This window comes from Podarcis tiliguerta (genome assembly GCF_965153285.1).
Source record: "Podarcis tiliguerta genome assembly, chromosome: 5".
In the NCBI taxonomy this organism is placed as follows: Eukaryota; Metazoa; Chordata; class Lepidosauria; order Squamata; family Lacertidae; genus Podarcis; species Podarcis tiliguerta.
The window spans coordinates 42899270-42919570 of record NC_139538.1 but is presented as its reverse complement, the minus strand read 5'-3'; the positions used below and the strand labels follow the sequence as shown (position 1 = coordinate 42919570).

The 20301-nt window shown below is 46.1% G+C and overlaps 1 protein-coding gene across 2 annotated transcripts; it reads left to right on the top strand.

Annotated features, from left to right (window-relative positions):
• Window positions 1-1062: 1062 nt before the first annotated feature.
• SFXN3 (sideroflexin 3) lies at window positions 1063-17169 on the top strand. 2 transcript variants are annotated; one of them, XM_083441595.1, is made up of 12 exons: window positions 1063-1285; window positions 4849-5015; window positions 5879-6049; window positions 6906-7004; window positions 7974-8049; window positions 8457-8542; window positions 8960-9087; window positions 10296-10345; window positions 10950-10999; window positions 12595-12642; window positions 13614-16134; window positions 16214-17169. In XM_083441595.1, the coding sequence occupies exons 2-11, from the start codon at window positions 4852-4854 to the stop codon at window positions 13708-13710; spliced, it is 969 nt and encodes a 322-aa protein (XP_083297721.1). In that variant the 5' UTR covers window positions 1063-1285; window positions 4849-4851; the 3' UTR covers window positions 13711-16134; window positions 16214-17169. The 2 variants fall into 2 exon arrangements, with proteins under 2 accessions (XP_083297721.1, XP_083297722.1); XM_083441596.1 differs by lacking the exon at window positions 1063-1285 and adding an exon at window positions 1695-1753 and having other exon boundaries at window positions 13614-17169.
• The last annotated feature ends 3132 nt before the right edge of the window (window positions 17170-20301 follow it).

Sequence of the window (20301 nt, the reverse complement as noted above, 5' to 3'; positions counted from 1 at the left end):
TTGTATCCTAAATCACACTAGAACATAAATACCAACAAAGCAATAAACCACATTGCTTTTTTTTGTCTATTTCAGCTGCAAAAGCTATCCATGCATAGCAATGTAACAATTCATAGATTACCACTAAAGTAATGGGCACTACAAGTATGAAGCAATTCTACCATAATATTGTGATTAATTCAGCCAAAGATATTTTCACATTGAGATGTCATGAATTCATACACGTTTGTCACACAGCATCTAAGAAATGTTCTGGCATTTGTTACAAATTCAGTAAACAGCAGCCCATTCCTGACATCTGATCTCAGGTGGGACCCTATGCCATATCCCACTATTCATAAGATTGTCTCCCTGGCCATCCTAGCTGGGGCTGATAGGAGTTGTAGTCCAAAACGTCAAGCAGGTGCCGCTTCCGCTTCTTCTGCCCTAATTTATGCTTCTCATGTGAGGCCATTCCATTCCACTGCACATGCAATAATATATTTTATCCATGGACTCTAGAGACTCAGCTAGCTCCTCTGGCAGATCCTGTTACAGGCCACCTGTATCCTGACTGCCAGCTTACTCTAAGCAAGCTGTTAAGAAACAAAGCTGCCCCCCGACCCACCCCTCCGCCGCCCCTTCCAATCACATTCTGGGGGATGGGTCGTACAATGGCCTATTTTAAAGAGAAGCGAAGGAAGGAAACACTCTGCACATGTTCAAGGGCACTTTCCTCTAGCATCTCGCCCATTCCAGGGCCGGAAACAGGCTACTGGAGAAACAGTGGAGAAGCTACTGGTTTCAGGCTTAAAACGTGGACAGCTCCGGCCGATTGCCACTGAGCGGGGCAGGATCTGACCCCAAAGCCTGTGTCAAGCGGCACGTAGCGCGCTCTAAAGGGGAGGCGCCCACCTTGCCTGGCGGGCGAGGAGCAAAGCAGGGAAAAGGCCGGCAGCCAGAGCAGCTGGCGCTGCCGCCGCCTCCTAATCCGATCCCCGCGAGGGCTGCCAGGGACAAGCCTCTCCCCTCCGCTCCTTCCAGGCAGCCCCACCCGGGCCAGCCTCCCGCCCGCTCCGCTTCCCGGCAGGCTCCGAGGAACTGGCTAGGCCGTAGCCCTGCCTCTTGGCCGGCTCTCCCTCGCCGCTCATTGGCTCTCGCCTCGCCAGGGGGGCCGCGACGCTCGGGCGCCGTGACAAGCCAAGGAAGGGGCCGGCCTCGGGAAGCAGCCCAGCGCCGCCGTGTCACAGCCGCCGGGCGACAGGGTTGCAGCCGCCACCGCCACTGCCGCCGCTCGGAGGAACAAGTGAGTTTCCTCTCGCAGGGATCGCGACCCAGCCCGGCCCTCCCCTCGCGGGGCGGGGACGCCTCCCGGCTCCATCCTCCGCTTTGCCTCGGGGCTCCTGGCGCCAGGATCTCCCTCGCTTTCTCCCTCGCTATGCAGCCTCTCCCTTTCTCCCTCCACAGCCTGCGGATTACTCATCACACGTTCCCATCTCTCTCTCTCTCTCTCTCTCTCTCTCTCTCTCTCTCTCTCTCCCTCCTCCCCACCCCATGCCGCCCACTCCGCGCGCGCTTTCCCTTCCTCCTCCTCCTCCATCCGTTTTTATGAGTCACTCCGGGGTTTTGGGTGGGGGCCCATCCGCGTCACGAGCTCATGCACGCGCCGGCGGGTGACTCCCTGCGCGCACCGCGTGCCCAAGGGCTGCTGAGCATCTCGCGGGGATCTGGGGAGTTGGCTGGGAGGGCGGCAGGCAGAGGATGCGAGTGACAGGTAGCGGCACATAGCGGGATACGCAGAGCAGCCCTCTCCAATGCCACCTTCAACTTCCCGGTTTCTGTGGCGGGGTAGCCTTGAAAGACGGGAGTCTTTCTTTCTTTCTTTCTCTTTCTCTTTCTTGGCGTCAAGGTCCCAGGGTGGGTTACAACATTAAAACACAATATTAGAAACAATTGAGAACAACTAACAACCGGAAAAATAAGGTGAGCCCTGAAATTAGATGCCCCAGGTGTCAAAGTCAGGCAAGAGTTGCCTCTTCAGCATCCCGCGGCAGCTGTATGATGAAGGTACTGGGTGCATCTCTGTGGGAAGGGGGCTCCACAGCTTAGGGGCTGCCATGGAGAATGGCCTCTCTTGGGGCACCAGCACCCCAGACTCTGAGGGTGGAGAAAGTACCAAGAGCCCCCCCCCCGTCTCCTAATCTCAGCACCCAGGAAGGTGTGTAGGGCTTCTTTCATCCGTGAGCTTCTTCGCATGCCTTCTGTTCGATGGCCCACTTTTTGTTTTCATTTTCTCGCATTTAATAGCCCACCCTTTTCTCCAAGGAGCTCAAGGTGCATGGATCTCCCTCCTCTCATTTAATCCCCTCAACCTCCCTCTGATTTAGGTTAGGCTGAGAGGAAATGAATGGCCCAAGGCCACCCAGTGAGTTTCATGGACCAATGGGGATTTAAACTCTGGTTTCCCAGGTCGGCATTCTAACCACTATACCACACTGGCTCCCAAGAGGACTGCAGAGAGAGAGACTGAGGACTTCCCTGTTTTCTTTATTTTGGGGTCTCCCATTTGCTCAGACATGCACCTCTTCTCTTGCAGTGGTTTTGGCCAGATAATATATTTTATTTTTAAAGCACCAGCTTTACTTCATAGGCTTCTAACTAGTTCGAAACATCACAACTTCATATAAGCAAATGGGTCATCACTTAGGACCATAGAATTGTAGAGTTGGAAGGGACCCCAAGGGGCATCTAGTCCACCCCCCCCCCGCAGTGCAGGAATCTCAGCTAAAGAATCCCGGACAGATGACTAGCCAAGTTCTGCATGGATGGAGCGATGTGTGTATAGAAATCCTTACTTTTTGCATGGCCGGCATGTCGCCTACTATTCTTGTGCCAGGACAAACTGATCCATAAAGCATGCTGTGATTTCAGCAGACCATTGTAGGACCATTGCTGGTTGTGGCATTTCCAGGGTTGCCCCCCATTTTTAACCTGGCCATGTCCTATTTCTTTTATTTATTAATTTTCTTACATCTGTAGTCAGTAGTGGCTGGTGAGGTGGTGTGTGCACTCTTCAGGAAACAACTTGGCGCATGGCTGCAGGAGCATCAGATTGACTCTGCCGTCATGTGCCACACGAAGCTTCCCCATGCTGCTTCACTGGCCAATGCTGTATATAGCTCACCTTGGTTCCATGTGGTCTACATGTGGTTCCTGGTGGTCAAACATCTAGGCACTGACCAGACCTGTTCCTGTTTAGCTGCAGCAAGGCAGTGGCCTCATATGCCTTCAGGCCATATCCTGGGTTCTAGGAGAAAAGTGCTGGCATATACTTAGTGTACTCTTGGCTGTGTGCTATAGTGCCAAACTGAATGCTTGGTAGGTTATAGACACACCAAGTATAGACACACTCATAGTATTAATGTGGATACAGTCTTAAGTAACTACTCAAGTCGAGGATTTCAGACTTGACTATTCCTCCTAACCCAGGAATTGTGTTGATCATCCAATGTTAGTACAAGCTAAATTGATAGAAGGTCTGAGGGAGAACCCAGTGGCGTGATTTGCTGCATTTTAACATAGAACTGCCTCCTCCTTTTGCAGCTCTTTGGCCTCTTGATAGACCAGCAGCAAGTACAGAAATAAAAAATGCTTGTGAAGCTTTTCAGGTTAAAGAGGAAAGGGGAGGTGACCTCTTGATACCTTGCTGGTCTCCAGATGAAATTGACTAATTTCCTTGTTCATGCCATTTTCACCCACTAATGAGAATAGAATTCAAATCCCTGAAATTTTATTAGGTTCAATCTGTATCTCTGCATGTTCTTTGTGTGCAGTCTCTGCAGGAAAGCTTCAGAGTATTTGTTCTAATAATACTGCAGATAAAATCTTTATCGGCTTTTTATTTTTTATTTTTGAATATTACTGTTGTGCCTCACAGGGTTTCCATCCAAAAGGATTATTCCTTCCAGAGAGAATTTGTGAATATTGGAGGCTGACATTTTTCTTTGACGCAAGGAGTATGATGTTTGTTATTTTAATTATTGCCTGGGCAACAGTAGGGGCATGACAAATGGGATTTAAAGGGCAACCAACATTTCCAGACGTGAATCTTGATGTGAGCCTTAGTGTTGATGTAACCTCTATAAACTCAGCTTCAAGTGCTAGAAAATAAGCAACTTAACATGTATATTGATTTACCTGTTTTTATTGTACTGGCTCAATTTTGCTTAGGCACATATTCTGCTGTGTAGAAGGCTCAAGGGCTAGGAATCTCTCTAATGAGATGCAAAGAACCCTCTTGCGCTTAACAGGCAGGATCCCCTATGTATGTAAGGAGGAACTCAGGAGCAAAGCACCAGCATATCAGCAACTTGTGGAATGGTGGAGATGTGAGAAGATCACACCATCCTTGTATGCGAGTAAAAGCGAAAGTCGTGCTTTCAGATGGTACAAAAGTGACCTTGTACATATCTGATAACTTCCCCAGTTTTGCTTGTTCCTGCTTTCTTGGAGAGCATTGTGTGCGAGTTCTAATGGTCTTTGAAAAACAAACTTTCAGCACATAAGCTTGGGCTCTAAGATAAGATAACTTAATCAAGTTCATGGGAGGAATTCTTCCTGTCCCTTCCTCCCATTTGCAGCCACTCGCTTCCCTGAATGGAGAATGGAGAGAGACATTTGTATGGGTAGATGCCTCTGACTTTAACGTGGATGGAATTTAGCCTGCTGTTAAAGATAAAGAGTCACATCTATTGCTCTGACTGCTTTTGCCTCCGGCCCCACCCACCCCTGGCAATGCGGACCCAACCCTTCTGCTTAGCCTCACAGTGCATGAATTCAGTTTGCTCTCCCTCCTTTGTCTCCTTGCAGAAGATGTCTGGGGAACTGTCCTTGCACATCGACACCAAGGAGCCACGATGGGACCAGAGCAGCTTCACAGGGAGAGCAAAACACTTCTTCACGGTGACAGATCCTCGCAACCTTCTGCTCTCTAGCAAAACTCTGGAAGAGGCCCGGAGGGTGATTGAGGATTACAGGTTCTCTTGATAGTCTGGGGATTGCTTTGGTCCTTAGAGAATGACAAGGAAGGCAGTGAGGGGGTGAAGTTGTGGGGAATCCTGATGTTGTGCTATCTAGAGGCTTTTAAAGCACTTGGTGTTAACTATGGCATCCAACTTCCTTAGCTCTCCTCTAGTTCCTGGAATTCATAGATTCTTCTTAGCACTCTGGAGTGGCTTGTTGACTTTCAATATAGTGGCTCTGGGAAAGCAGAAGCAGGGAGAACGAACTCCTAGGGAAGAAGGATGCACTTTTAGAAGAGATGGAAAGGTGAAGCTTAGAGACTAAAACATCAAGTTTATTTACAGGCCACTTTCCCAAAGGATGCTCCAAGTGGCTCACAAGAAAAGCAAACAAACCAATATATAGGTGCAACGAAAACATAAATATATCATAAATGCAGTCTTTTATGTTCCCATTAGCAAACAAACATATTAGTATTAACGATTCCCTCATTAGTATTAATGTCTCCTCCAGTGACTACTGGCCATTTGGTGACAGAGCATTAGCATAGTCCCAAACCATTGCCCTGTCTACACATCCTATTCCAAACCCAATATTTTGAATTAATCAGAACATTCAAAGGAACCCATCCAAGACTATCCACAGGGCAACTGGTTCATATGAAGAGTCTCCTTGCATTTCACAGTGTACATGAATAGAGAGGAGTGTTGAGGGGTACCTCTGGTCATTGCTAATACAGCTATTCTTACCTCTCAAACTGACCCCGCCTCTTCCTAGTACAGTGAATTGATACTTCCTGCCCCAGCAACCTCTGCAGCAAATCTACTCATTTCCCTAAATTGCCTCCAATCTTCTTTCCTTTTCTTGGTTGTTTCAGGAAAGGGAAGGTGTCGCCAGGATTGACTGAGGACCAACTATGGCGGGCGAAATACATCTACGACTCGGCTTTCCACCCGGACACTGGCGAGAAGATGATCCTGATTGGGCGAATGTCGGCCCAGGTGCCCATGAACATGACCATCACTGGGTGCATGCTCACTTTCTACAGGTACGTGCACAACTTCTAAGGTCCTATTGGTGGCCATGCAAACTGCAGCGTGACAACAGCCTTACGTTTAATGTAATGCAGCAATTTAGAGGCCTAATTTGAAGCAGTCGGCTGTGATGGGGTTTAACACTGTTCCCCTCTCTCCCCTGCCTCAGTGCTCAAGTTGCTCTTAGCTGCAGGTTAGGGAAAAAAGACAAATACTATATGGGCAAGTACCTCTCAGGGAAATGCCAGCTTTGGGGCAGGAAGAGGGAGCAATCTAACATTGTGGCTGGGGGCGGGGGGGGGGGGGGAAGAATTAACCCCGCTTTCCCCCATGCCATGGACCTTACCTAGGGTTGCCATATTTCAAAAAGTGAAAATCCAGACACAAAAGTTGTTGAGTTTTCTATTTTTAAGGAAAATCGACACTGCCAACAAGGGTTGCCATACATCTGGATTTTCCCAGACATTTTAGCAATCTCTGCCTGGACACTGCTTCCAACTGCAGTATTCTGGCTATTTCTGGGAAATTCTGGATGTATAGCAACCCTACCTCATTCAAATTGCCCCCTAACATCAGCTAGTTTTAATGAAATAAAAAAGACAGAGATCTGTTCATGGATTTTCTGTGTTGGATGTAGTTTGGCCCTAAATCTGAAGGAGAAAGGAAGTGCTGTGTAATGTGGTAGAACAGTGGCATTGAAACTGCAGGGTACCTCATTGAGTGCTTTTGTGTGTATGTATGGAGAAGGGGCTATGAGAAGCACACACCAAATCAGCACATAGAGCTCGTCTGCTACTTCTTTGAGAATTAGCCTAACATTCTGGTTTTTGTCATATTTATGGGAGCCCTGACTTTTCTCTTTCCTTGCAGAACAACCCCTGCTGTTCTGTTCTGGCAATGGGTGAACCAGTCATTCAACGCCATTGTTAACTACACTAACCGGAGTGGAGATGCTCCCATAACCGTCAGGTAAGAAGACACTGAGTCCTGCCCAAGAGCCCTGGAAATGAATGCAGGCATATTTGTGGGAAATTGCACCAGAGGGCCATGGGATTGCCTGATACCACTCTAGGAGCTGCCTCTACAGGGTAGCTTTTCAGGATTCATGCCTGTCAAGGAAGCAGATCATCAGGCCCAAAAAATTCTGCTCCCTCATACCAGATGGCTATAGGTGTGGACTCGGATTATTCCACATTTGTTCAGGAGCTCCTTCCTAATTACATTTCAAGTGGAAGCCATGACAAAACATTGCACTGTTGAGTAATCCTATTCAGGGTGCCAGCCAATTTTCAGAATACTCCATTTCATTCTCCTTCCCACCTGTTTCTCTGCCCCCTACAACAGTCAGCATTCTATTGCTAGTGAGCATGCTCAGTCCTCACTGGGCTGTGTTTGGGCTCCTTCCCTTCGGTTCATAGTTTCCCTTAAGTTTATTTTGAACTTCTGCGAAATTTGAGACTCCCCCAAGTCTGCTGGTACCTCCCTCTTGTGCGTGAATGGGTGCCATTTTTGGCAGGTGGGGATCCACACTGGGAGAATGAATTCACTCTTAGCCTTTTCCCATTGTGAATCCCAGGAAAACCCATGGGAGCTAATTCTTCAAAGTGCTGTGCCTAGGAAGCAGTGGTAGCCCCATTTGTGGGGTCAAGAGGAGAGGATTGCAGGGGCTGGGCTTTCCAGGAGTCATGGAGGGAAAGCTTGAAGTCAAAAGCAAGGTAGACCATGGTGGAGACCTTGGAAACGGGTAGGGAATGAGGCAAGAAGAAACACTGGCAGTGCTAGGAAAGGCGGTGAAGATGTGTGACTGCTTAGTCTTGGTGGGGATTTTTAATGGTGGGAAATAGGAATGTTCCTGCATGTCCCACCCATTGAGTACCTTTCCCAGGGGAGCATTAGGGCTGGGACTTAGCCTCACCTGGTTACCTGCTTCCTTTACAGCCAGCTGGGCACTGCCTACGTCAGTGCTACCACGGGAGCTGTGGTCACAGCACTGGGCCTCAAGTCCCTCACCAAGGTAAGGCACCCGCCAGCTGTGTCTGCTCTGGCACAGCAAGGAGGATATGCCTGTTCTTTGAGATTAGGGTGTCACACTTTGGTGTTACAAACAAGATCTTTCATAGGACAAGTGAGACTCTTTCCTTATTTGCTTATCAGCATTCCCTGGCCACTGAGCATGCTCAGCACTCACTGAGATGTTTGGAAAGGTTTTCTTCCAGTGGTGTGTGTGTGTGTGTGTGTGTGTACTTCTGCAAATCTTGGGTTCCTCTTCCTGTTTTCTCTTGTGCATCGGTCAGGCCTGTGCAAGGGGGGTGGGCAGCTGGGTGCACTTTCCCTGGGCCAATTCATCCTGCTGTTAATTCAAACTGTAACACATGCCTCCTCTCTCTTTCTCTTTCCCTTTCAACTCTTCCACCTTGGTAGCATCTTCCACCCATCATTGGACGCTATGTGCCTTTTGCAGCTGTGGCAGCAGCTAACTGTATCAACATACCATTAATGAGGCAGAGGTAAGATAGGGCTGGGTGATGGGGAGAGGGTACGAACCTAGGAAGATGCCTTACACTGAGTCGATCTAGCATGTGGTTTTGGTTCCTGGGGAGTGGTCAGGTGGGATAATGTGATGGAGCTACTCCACATTGTTCTGTGGTCCTATAGCACATTGTTCCAGACCATCCTTTTTTGGAGATCCAGCAGGACAGATGTGGTCCTGTGCTGGCTGGTGGGGTGGGTGGGATTTGTAGTCCAAAACAACATCTGGAGTTGAAGCCTAGTTTAATACTTGTGTTCCTTGTCTAGAAAGACACGAAGCACAGACAACTAGGACTCAGAAGAATTGCTGCATTTCTGGCAGCAAGCGAAAGGAGAGGCTGAAAATGACAATAAAGGGTTGTATTATTATTTTTTCCCCTTAACCATTTTTACAGGGAGCTAAAGATTGGTATCCCCATTACAGACGAGAAAGGAAATCGGTTGGGTGAGTCAAAGGCAGCCGCTCAGCAAGCCATTGCACAAGTGGTGGTGTCTCGAATTGGCATGGCTGCACCTGCCATGGGTAAGTAGCTGCTGCATTGGCCCTTGGCGAGAGCGGAAGCAAATATATGAAGTTCCAACTTCGCCAATAAGGGATGATGTGGTTTTTTATGGGTGGAAATGTGAATGATTTTGATTTGCTGGCTTCTCTCAATTTTTTTTGTAAGATTCAGATATCAAATATTATAAACTGAGGAGTGTTTCTTTTTAACTATTAATTAATTTGGATGCTTGATGTGCGTTGATGTGCTCAATGACAGAGCACATGTTTGCATGTAGCAGGGCCCAGGTTAAACCTTTGGCACTTTTAATTTAAAAGGGCCCTGAGATCTGCTGATGGAAGGCAGTACAGTGGTGTAGCCTGGGGGGTGCCAGGGGGACCGTTGTCCCAGGTGCACAATAGGGGAGGCGCGAACCAGGCACCCTTCCCCCGCAGAGATCCGGCGCATGAGTGCCCACCTGCCGGCAGGGGCTAAACAGCACAAAGGGTGAAGAGCACCCTTCATTCCCTGTGCCCCCATTTGAGCATTCACAGATTGCCTGGAGAATATTTGACATCAAAATTAAGCATTTTGAAGAGCCCATTAATTTTAGTTCTGCTTTTGGTGCATACATGCTGTGCTATTTTGTCATTATCTCCTGAAAGGTTCTAGCAAGGTAGAAATCCTGTTTAAGTTGTTGACATTTGCAGGGCCAAAACAAAATGACAATCTGGGCTGCCTTCGCATGACAGTTTATTCCATTCTCATGGCTTTCCCCTAACTTCTAAGTTCTGCATTATATTTGAGCTTTCACATGGTGTAAGAGTGACTTCTGGAACTGTAGTGGAACATAGTGCAAGATAAGTGCTCATTTCCCCGTTTGCAAATAATATGGAAACCAGTGCTTAACCTGTGCTGTATTCCACTATAGTTCTGGAAGTGGCTTTTACATTGTGTGAAAGCATAAATATAACGTGGAAATTACCAGTTAGGGAAATGTCATGAAAATGAAATAAACTGCCATGTGAATGCAGCCATAAATCAAATTCCAGTGCCAGTTGGGGCACCTCTGAGCTTTTAAGTTTGTGAACTACTCATTGTGAAGTTAGTTTCCGAGTATCCTCAATGGATTCCAGGATTTCCTAGAGAAATAAAACAACAATAACCCTAGAACCAATCCAAAACGTGCAGGAGACATTTGGCTGGCTGGGTGTGTCTTAAATATTCTCCGTCCTCATTTTCCTTATAGCCATCCCTCCTGTGATCATGAACGCGCTAGAGAAGAGAGCATTTTTGAAGGTAGGTCCTTTTGGATCTTAGTTCAGCTCCCAGGCCTCCATTCCTATAGGCTGGGAAGGATGTGGTTGCTTTCCTGATATGAGCCATATTTGTTGTGTGTGTGTTCAGCTTACTTCTCAACCCTCATGAACAGGAGAGGGTTACTGCCTTCATGTCCTGGTTGTGGGCTTCCCAAGGGCGTTCAGCTGGTCAGTCTGCAAACAGAATGCTAGATGAGATAGGCCTTTGGGTTGATCCAGCTGGGCTCTTCTTACGCTGGTCAGGAAGGGGAGTTTAATTTCTTAGAAGGTGTATTGACTGCCATCTTGGAAATGCTAGGGTCAATTGTTGACAATTACAAAAAAATATTCAAAGCTTCTTAAGCAGGGGTGGTTAACCCTTGGCTCTCTAGATGTTGCCATCATCCCTGACCATTGACCATGCTAGCTGAGACTGTGTTGTAGTTTAGCACTATCTGGAGTGCCACATAGGGCTTTCCCCAAGAAACGTATGAGTGCTCCTGCTGGGTAAATGGCTGCACCTCTGTAAGCAACAAGCGACAACGACTGCTTTGGAAACAGATGTAGATACTGAGCACGAACCAACGCCTTGTGTTTCCTTCCAGCGGTATCCTTGGATGAATGCTCCTCTGCAGGTTGGGCTGGTGGGCCTGTGGTAAGTGCGCTTCTTCCCTTGTGCAAATTGGAGTATTGTACGTCAGGAGGAGAGAACAGGTTGCCAGAGCTCTCTGAGAAGAGTGTCAGTGCAAACCGTGGTCACATTCACACTGTGTGTTTATAAACTGCCATGATACCACTTTAAACAGTCACGGCTTCCCCCAAAGGATTCTGGGAGCTGTAGTTTGTTTACAGTGCTGAGTTTGTTAGGAGGCCCCTATCGCCCCCCCCCCCCAAAAGCTCCAATTTCCAGAGTTCCCTGTGAAGAAGAATTGAATGTTAAATCACTCAGGGGACTGTAGCTCTGTGTGGGCAGCAGGGATCTCCTAACAACTTAACGAACCCTTAGCACCCTTAACGAGCTGCAGTTCCCAGAATACTTGGGGAAAGCCATGGCTGTTTAAATTGATACCATAGTGCTTTAAATTTATGGTGTGAATCTGACCAGTGTGGGGAAGTAGAGTGCCTATGACTGGGGGGGGGGGGCTCAGGTTCAAATAGTCTCTCAGCCAGGAAACTCACTTTCTCTCAGACCAACCTGGTTGTGGAGGCTAAAATTGGGGATACAGTGGTACCTTGCAAGACGAATGCCTCGCAAGACGAAAAGCTCGCAAGACGAAAGAGTTTTTTTGTTTTTTGAGTTGCTTCGCAAGACGAATTTCCCTATGGGCTTGCTTCGCAAGACGAGAACGTCTTGCGCCTTTTTCTTAAAACCGTCAATGCATTTCCTATGGGAAACCGTGCTTCGCAAGACGAAAAATTCACAAGGGGCATGATTACCTAGGAGCCTTGAGCTCCTGGGATGAAAGACGAGACAAGCATGGAATAAATAAATAATAAAGAAACATGTCTTTTGACTAGAACCAGATAGCATTTGGCTTACAGGAGCGAGTGAGGTAATCTCCTGAGAGGGTATGATTGTGGGAATCAGGCACGGGGACCCACATTCCATGGCCCTTCTGGATTTTCTTCCCTGGCAACTGTGGCTTGACCTTTAGGCTGATCAGAAATTCTACCAGTTCCTATCAATGTATATCAGCTTGAAGGTGTTGAAATTTCTGAGTGGCAACCTGTTCCATTCTGAATATTTCAACTTTTGTGGGTTGCCCCCCCACAAGCCCCATTGAAATGACATTAACATGATACCCTGCTTATTTGTAATGGATCAGGCAAGGTAGCTTTCATGACATAGTGCTATTCCTTTTGGAAATTTGACTAGATCCCCATTCCAGGAAAATGGGTTGGGGGCCCTTTGCCAACCTGGTGCCCTCCAGATGTTTTTGATGATCAGTTGTAGTTGGGAGTTGTAGTCCAAAACATCTGGAGAGCTCCAGGTTGGTGAAGGAGGCACAAGAGAAAAGCTTTGATTGGGATGTAAGATACTGCACTCCATGGTGTGTTGTTCGGCACCCACAATTCTGACTGTGAGCAAGAAAGCAGCCTATACCCCCAACACATAGAGCAACATAGAACATTGCCATTGCCCCCCCCCTGGGTTGGTGGGAGGGGGGTGAGGGTTATTTTCCCCCAGAGCGACTCCCTTGCCCATCCTCCAAGGCAGAAGTGACTCCTCTCCTGTCTTTGTTTTTCCAGTTTGGTGTTTGCTACCCCCCTTTGCTGTGCACTCTTCCCCCAGAAAAGGTAAGCATGCCATTGCATGTTATGTTCTATGAGAGTGGTTCCCAATTGAGGGTCCACCCACCCAGGGGGTTCGTGGCACATACCCATCAACTGTCTGGGACATCCCATTTTTTTTGGGGGGGGGCTGTGCTCTCGTGTGAGATCTTGGTGCCCCAGAATACTCGTTTTGGGGAACTGTGCTCTCGCACATGGGTCACATAGACCTTAATGGACCTGTTAGTCATGTTCATTAACTTCAGGCAGTCTGTTCTGAGTAGACCTAGCACTGAATGCAAGTCTCAGTGCTAAATCTGTATAATTTTGAATGGGGAGTTCCTCATAAACTGTTTCTTTTCTTTTTTTTAATATTTTGCTGTTCAAAGTCAACATTTTCACAACTGTTTACTTTCAATTCAAAATTTTGAATTTTTTTTTTTGCCTTGTTTTTTTTGCCGGGGTGGGTGGGGGAAGAAGCATTATTTTGAAAAACATGGCCTTTTTAATGTTTGTGTTGCTACGGTTTTCATGCCCTGCTGGTGTGTTACAGTCTTGAAGACTGATCCTGTCTTAAGTATAGAAGCAATCCTATATTCTTTAGGAATCACGGATGTTTCCCCTTTCTGCTTGGGAGGTTTTCAAATGGGGGCAATGCCACAGTTGGGGGAAATGCCACACCGTGTGGGAAAGAGAATTCCACATGAAGTTTGAAGAAGACACCTCTGGTCACCACATACTTGGGACCTGGTTTCTCCTTCAGCGACTGTGATGTTCTCCAGAAGCATACATGGTGGACACACTGTAAGCATCTCTTCCCCATAATATACAGATTAGCCTACTGCTGATTTAAAACATGACATGGGAGGTCATAGCCCATTTTTCAGAGCGTGGCTGTGCACCTCTTGAGCTAGCCCTGCCCCATAACTTTGCTTTCCATTTCCTACTCTCTCCTTTGCCCTAAGAACTAGAAAAACATATTGTTTTCCTTTTTCCAGCTCAATGCGGGTGAGCCGCCTGGAACCTGAAGTCCAAGCTCTGATCAGGGAGAAAAACTCTGACATTGAGGTTGTCTACTTCAATAAAGGGCTTTGAGAGAAGCTTCCTCATGCTACCCTGGTATGGAGTAAAAAAAAACACCAGGAAGAAGTAGAAGAACCAGGGATCCGGTGCTCCTGAGGAGGAATTTACACTTTGTAATAGTATAATCCCTTTTATATGCTGCTTTCTTATTGGCTGTCAAGTCATGGCAGGCCCTATGTGTATGATATAACCTTCCTGAATTCAGGTGAACCTTAGGGTAGATTGTAATGTGGCAGTGTGGCAGTTGCAGTGATGTACGTTCATACTCTGAACAAAGCAGAAACATTCCAGTGATGACCCATTTGGGTTTCAGGAGCAAAGAAGTCCTTAAGCCTAAATCCTTACATTACACATAGTTCTACAGTGGTATGTGTACGGGTGTGGATGTATGTGCACTATAATCTTAATGATGTATTATCCTAAGAATGATAACCTTGAGAAATGTTTGGGAAGAGGAGAAATCCATGGGACACCTGAGAATCAGTTGCTACAAGGAAGGCAGCCTGCTGTCCTGGTTAGTTGGAATTTCATGCATTCAGAGGTAAAGGAGATCACTCTCCCACATAAGAGCATTATGTGTTTTTGCAATACCTACGTTCTTGAGATGTTTTTGCAACCAAAACATGTTTTTCCAAGAACCTCTGCATTCTCTTCCTGTTCTGATACTTTGCTGATAAGAGAAATGTACGAGAATGACAGTACGTGCAGCCTTGAAACCACAAAACCCATGATGCAGGGTGAGTGCTAGTCAAATAAGCACACTGCTTCCTACATAGGGGAGCAAGCAATTGACCATATTGAGTTAGCAGGAAACTGCTAAAATTCAAACAGGTTGGTGGATTTTCTATCACCAATCTTCTATTCGGAGGTGAGCACATGCTTCGAAGATGAAGCAAAGATCTGATGTTTGCATAATTATGTTATGGGAGATGGTAACATGGAAATCAGCTAACATGCCCCTTATCTGCCCCTTGGAAACCACAGAATTTCACATAAAGTGGGAAGGGATGTGTCTATATATGTAGAGGCTTCACCCCTTATGTTCTGCTTAGCTGTTTTAGCATAACCACAGCAATATTTTGTATGGTTGCATAGCTTGCTTGAAGGCCCAGGGCAATTGATAGGGATGGCATCACGTCTGCCAGCTTCATTGGATCAGGTGAGGGTTGTGACAGCAGCAGCCCCATGCTCATGGGGCCTGGTGGTTTCACCTCCCAGACCGAGAAAGAAATTTGTTCTGCTTACCCTTTCCACACACTCACTCCCCCACACCTTTCATTAATACCATGGGTGGTATCCAACTAAGTGGTTCCACTGGTGCAAGCATTTTAAGAACACAATACAAGCCTACTGGTGCCCAGCATCCTCATGGTTGCTGACAGATGCAAGCAGGACATGAGCCTAACAGCACTCTGCCCACCTGGGTTTCCCAGCACCTGGTATTAAGAGGCATAATGTCTCTGACAGTGGAGCTGGAACATACTTATTGTTGTGCAAAGGAACTTCTGGTCCCTCTCCTCTCCCTGTGTGTCCCCCGTCCCCTGAATCTGTCCTAGGGGTTCCCAACCCTCAAGAGCAAATGGGGGGGGGGGGGCTTGGCACATAGAGAGGGAAGAGCAATATGAAGAATTCTGTTGCACAAGTAGAAATCTCACAATTTAGTTGGAGAATGCCTAACCCCACCCCCCAAATTTCTAAGCACATACCTTGTTGCTCCAAGTGAATACTTACTTGGATGAATTTGTCTGGTAGAAAATGGTCACACCTGCCTGAGAGCATAAATGACTATCTTTGGTGGATGTGGCTGTGACTGAATAGTGGTACACATAAGTATCTCTTCTTTATCTGGACCTGTACTTTACTAGAACAGTTGAGACAACCGCTCTGAGGTTTTGTTTCATTTTTTACAATCAAGCAGTACATAAATCTTACAAAATAAATAAATTAATAAATGATTTTCCGGCATTTGGGAAGGTGTGTCTGCACAAAAGCTCTTGGGTATATGGTTTGATGCTTTACTTGCTAAAGCAGTATGCAATACGCAAGAGTGTGCACTAACCACAAGGTTTGGTTTGGACCCTGATTCAGCACTTTGGAAATTACTCCAGTTTGGCTCAGGCAGTTTGAAGGCTGCCTGGTTCATCTTGGCACTGTATCAGAATACTGATCTGGGAAAAGCTGAAGCTTTGTGCCTCCCCATTGGCTGTCATGAGGAAATCAACAAATTATTATAGCCTCTTTCCATTTGACAGAATTGTATGCAATTTGCAAGCATAGCAAACCCTCTGGACTGGAAGAAGCCTGCCATAATTCCAGTTAAAAAGGTGCAGGTTTGTTTGCGCTAGACTTCTTCCACTCTCTTCCCACCTTGGCTTTCTTCTTAAATGGAAAGCTTGAGGAGAGATGTTGCCATTTTTTTTTGCAAACACACTTTCTGTGGTCCTGTTTTGGCTCTGAGCCTCAGAATTGCTCAGAAGATTTTCAGAGGACCTAGATTCAGTTTGAGGTGGTTCAGAGAGAGCCATCTTTACTGTGGACAAATCTGACTCTCTCTGAATAAACATTTGCTCCTAAGAAAGAAAGTAATGTGGGCAGGAGGTTTTCTGCAGTATTACCCTCTATTGATCATGGTACCTGCCTTGTAACCCTACAGTTCCCTCTGTCTGCCATGTAGACTTAACTGGTCAGTGCTAGGATCAGATTTGTATGTAGTGATCAGGTGCACTGAATCAGTGCATCCATAAGATAAGAGCCTTTGGGTGGATTTGACCCATAAAAATTCTCTTTGCTGATGGTCTGAAGGGATAAAATGCTCTACAGCAATGTCCATCCCTGTAGTCCATGCTGTTGCATATTCTGCACAATCTAGCATCAGATTCCATTTGCTCAGAACGTTTAGTTCAATGTCATTTTTGCCCTTGACTTCAGCAGCAGCAGCAGCAGGGTCCATAGCAATTATTTGACCTAAGCAACACGCACACAGAGCTAAACTGGAACAAGTGTGTGTGATGACACATGATGTTTGGCCTGCAAAGTAGAATAAAGAACTGCCAGAACTGCCTTCTCCAAAGGTGGATGAAGGTCAGTGGCTTAATCCAGTTTTATGTACTTTTTATCCCTGGAGCAAATCATTTATTTTAATCTGAGCAGAACCGCCTGGGTTTGCATGCTTGCTTCCTTTGTTAAATGTCATCTTTGTTGGAGCCTCAGAGTTCCATCAGGGGTTACTATATATGCTCTTTATCACACTCTCTTAATGAGACCTCATCTGATCCAACTCTCACAAGCTTAAAATGGTTTGAGTCAGCTTATTTTTCTTTTACTGTGTTGGGTTATGTTTGAGGCTTATTTTACCAAATGCAAAGCAATGTTTCCGCGCAGGAATCCTCATTGATTCCATGTTATACCTCTTGTATAGCTTTAAATAAGGCAACTGTTTCCAAATAAAGAATATAATTTCTGTCTCTTGCACATGTCTTTGCTGTTTTCTTGAACTGACAGGTAAAATGCATTGTTATGTTTCTTGCTCACATACAGCAGATTTTAATGCAGAGTTTTGTTTTAAGGAAATGTGACCAAAATTACTCTTACTGGCGATGAAGGCAAAAAGCTTCCCACTAACTTCCAAGTGTGGGTCCCCTAATTCCCGCATTCTTCAAAGGTTAATCCTTTTATGATTACAGTGATTATTCCTGTTCATGGAAGGGCTATGCTGTCACTTGAGCAAAGAAATCAGCATACTCTGAAATATACTCAGAGTCGAGAGTGGATTTCATGCTATTTATTCAGCTCATAGTGGTGAGGAAGAATGGAAGTTTCCCCAGAATGTCTGCTTTATATACATTATTTACACAAATATACATTATTTACACAACGTGGTCCCCACGTGATTGGTTAATTCCTGGATTCTCCTGGAGCTGGATTGGGTGGCTCCTGTGGTCCAATCAGACTGCTGCATTCTGGAACCTATTGTTCTAGGACCAATCAGACTGCTGCATTCTGAATCCTATTGTTCTAGGACCAATCAGACTGCTGCATTTTGGATCCTAGTCAATTCAGTACATAACACTCTCCAGGTTGTGTCCCACATTCAGGGCCATTTTTCACCTTACAAAATTCCTACACAAAACACAACCTGCATGTAGCACAACATGTGATTTATTCTGAGAGCACTTAAATGTTACTAAGCACTGTGCAAAGCTAATTTAAAATCACAGGGGCCTCCTTGCATGCCTACAATCTTAAAGCTTTCTGATGTACCAAGCAAGAAAAAGTGGGAGAGTGAATGTGATCTAGACAAGAAGGGAAAGGAAACAAAAAACTTGTACATGTGTTAGGAGGTTGTGGGCCACATTTGAGCTCCCACTGTGTGTACAAACAGCAAAAACTCAATGTGTGATAATCATGCATGACAATCTACATATTTCTTCCACAGCAGAAGAAGCACATGCTGAAGAATACTTAGGCTCTGATCTAGAAGTCTTTTGACTGAAGATCAAACATAGGAACTTACATGTTCTCAAAGCATGTATTTGTATCACTGAGGAATTGTGTGCTCAGGGCTTGTCACTTCCTGCGGGGATGTACAGACTTCAGGCTTGCAGAATCCACTTTGGGTTTTTTTACTAGAGATTCACCAGCCAGAGTCTGGTGTAAAAGACATACACATGGAATGAGAATCTTCTGAGCCTTGGAATTTGTTTTGAATACCAGAATGGAATGAAGCTTGCAGTTCTTCTGCACAAAAATCCACTCCCAGTTACCCCAGTCTTCCTTCATTTCATTACAGTGGTACCTCGGGTTAAGAACTTAATTCGTTCTGGAGGTCTGTTCTTAACCTGAGGTACCACTTTAGCTAATGGGGCCTCCCACCACCGCCACGCTGCTGCCGCCACACAATTTCTGTTCTCATCCTGAAGCAAAGTTCTTAACCCAAGGTACTATTTCTGGGTTAGAGGAGTCTGCAACCTGAAACACCTGTAACCTGAAGCATCTGTAACCCGAGGTACCACTGTACTATGTATGTTTGTGTGTGTGTGTGTGTGTGTGTGTGTGAGAGAGAGAGAGAGAGAGAGAGAGAGAGAGAGAGAAAGAGTGATTTTGTCGCTGCTATTGTTAACCGATTTGGAATCGGAAATCGTTGCCATTCTACAACAGATCACCCAGAGTTCTATCAGTTGATCCAGATCTTTCTTCCCACCTCTGATCAATAGTGACTTAACCAAGAGAACCAAGTCTCTGGCCAACATTGGACATATATTTGTGACATATGAAAAATCCACTTGCACAACATGCCCTGACTGGAGTGAGAAAAGAATTGAGCCCAAAGCCAAGGGAAGAGGGGCAGGTGCTGCCTGCAAAGGCTCTCATCCCCATCTGCTTGCCATGTGAGCCTCCTGCCCTGTTCCCTCCCGCCTCCTCCAGCTTAGCATATTGCACGGATGGATCTGGGATGAGCCATCAATCAATGGCTGATAAATAATGTAGGAGTCTGCGGTGCAATAAGACTTGTCAATTGCAAAGCTGCCCTCATAAATTAAAGATGAAAAGGTACAAGGCTCTTGCCAGAAAAATGAAGACAAATTTTTAATAGCTTGCCAAGATGCTGCGAGATGGAATGCTCAAGAAAAATGAATTACGTTTTTATTATGTGTTTTATTATGCTGTAATGAGCGGGATTAGTTGAGAAAACAATACATTTCTAATGCATCTGAGTGGAAGGAGAACCCCAGGCACACTTTTGCAGCCCTCCCCTCGCTTTGCCTCCTCATGCAGACAATCGGAGCATATCCCACGGAACTTGCAGCGAAAGGGAAACTTGCTCTGACATGGGAGCAGCCTAGGGCAAAAGTTCGGGGTGGTGGAGGATTATTTTTGATGGAATGGGATAATAAACTGGGTCCTAGGCTACACAATTGCCATGCAGAGGTCAACAGGTAGAAAGAAGTGGCGGCAGATGTAGCTGGGGAAATAAATAAATACTTGAGGCCTGTAACCAAATACTTGACTGACTATGCGAAAGCAATAAGCAACAATTCCAGACCACCTTACATTTGAAGTTCGTTCTATGCACACTTCACTAATGATTTTCCCATTCCTCACACTCCATTCATTCCTATGAACCAGTGTTCTTCAGTTTTAGGTCCTCAGATGGTGTTAGACTACAATTCCCATCATTCTTGACTATTGACTAAGCTGACTGAGGATAGCGGGAGTCCAACAACATCTGGCAACCCAAGATTGAAAACCACTGCTCTGGACCATTTTCTAAGCCCACTCTTTGTCTCATCACACAGCCTTCCCATGCCCTATGCTTCCCCCTTTTCTAGGTCACTGCAATGCCCTGCCTCCTTCCTGCAACCTTTGTGTCTGTCTCTTTGCCGTCTCTTCAGTCAATGGCTGCCAGAAATCTCTGCCCACCTCCCTCTCTGTAACACTAGGACAACTCAGCCAGCCAGCTAGAGGTTTCATCTCCATCAACCTTCGAAAAACCCCATCATTGTATTGGGATGAGACATACAAGTACATAACTTCCAGAACAGCTGTGTTCTTTTTGGATCCACATGGCCTCACAGAATAAATACCCCTCCTATAAAACCAATT

Bases quoted from the DNA above. Each gene is read 5' to 3' on its own strand.
- SFXN3 (XM_083441595.1), top strand. From the start codon at position 4,852: ATGTCTGGGGAACTGTCCTTGCACATCGACACCAAGGAGCCACGATGG. The intron at 5,016-5,878 runs GTTCTCTTGATA...TGGTTGTTTCAG, and splicing joins AGGGTGATTGAGGATTACAG to GAAAGGGAAGGTGTCGCCAG. The intron at 7,005-7,973 runs GTAAGAAGACAC...CTTCCTTTACAG, and splicing joins GATGCTCCCATAACCGTCAG to CCAGCTGGGCACTGCCTACG.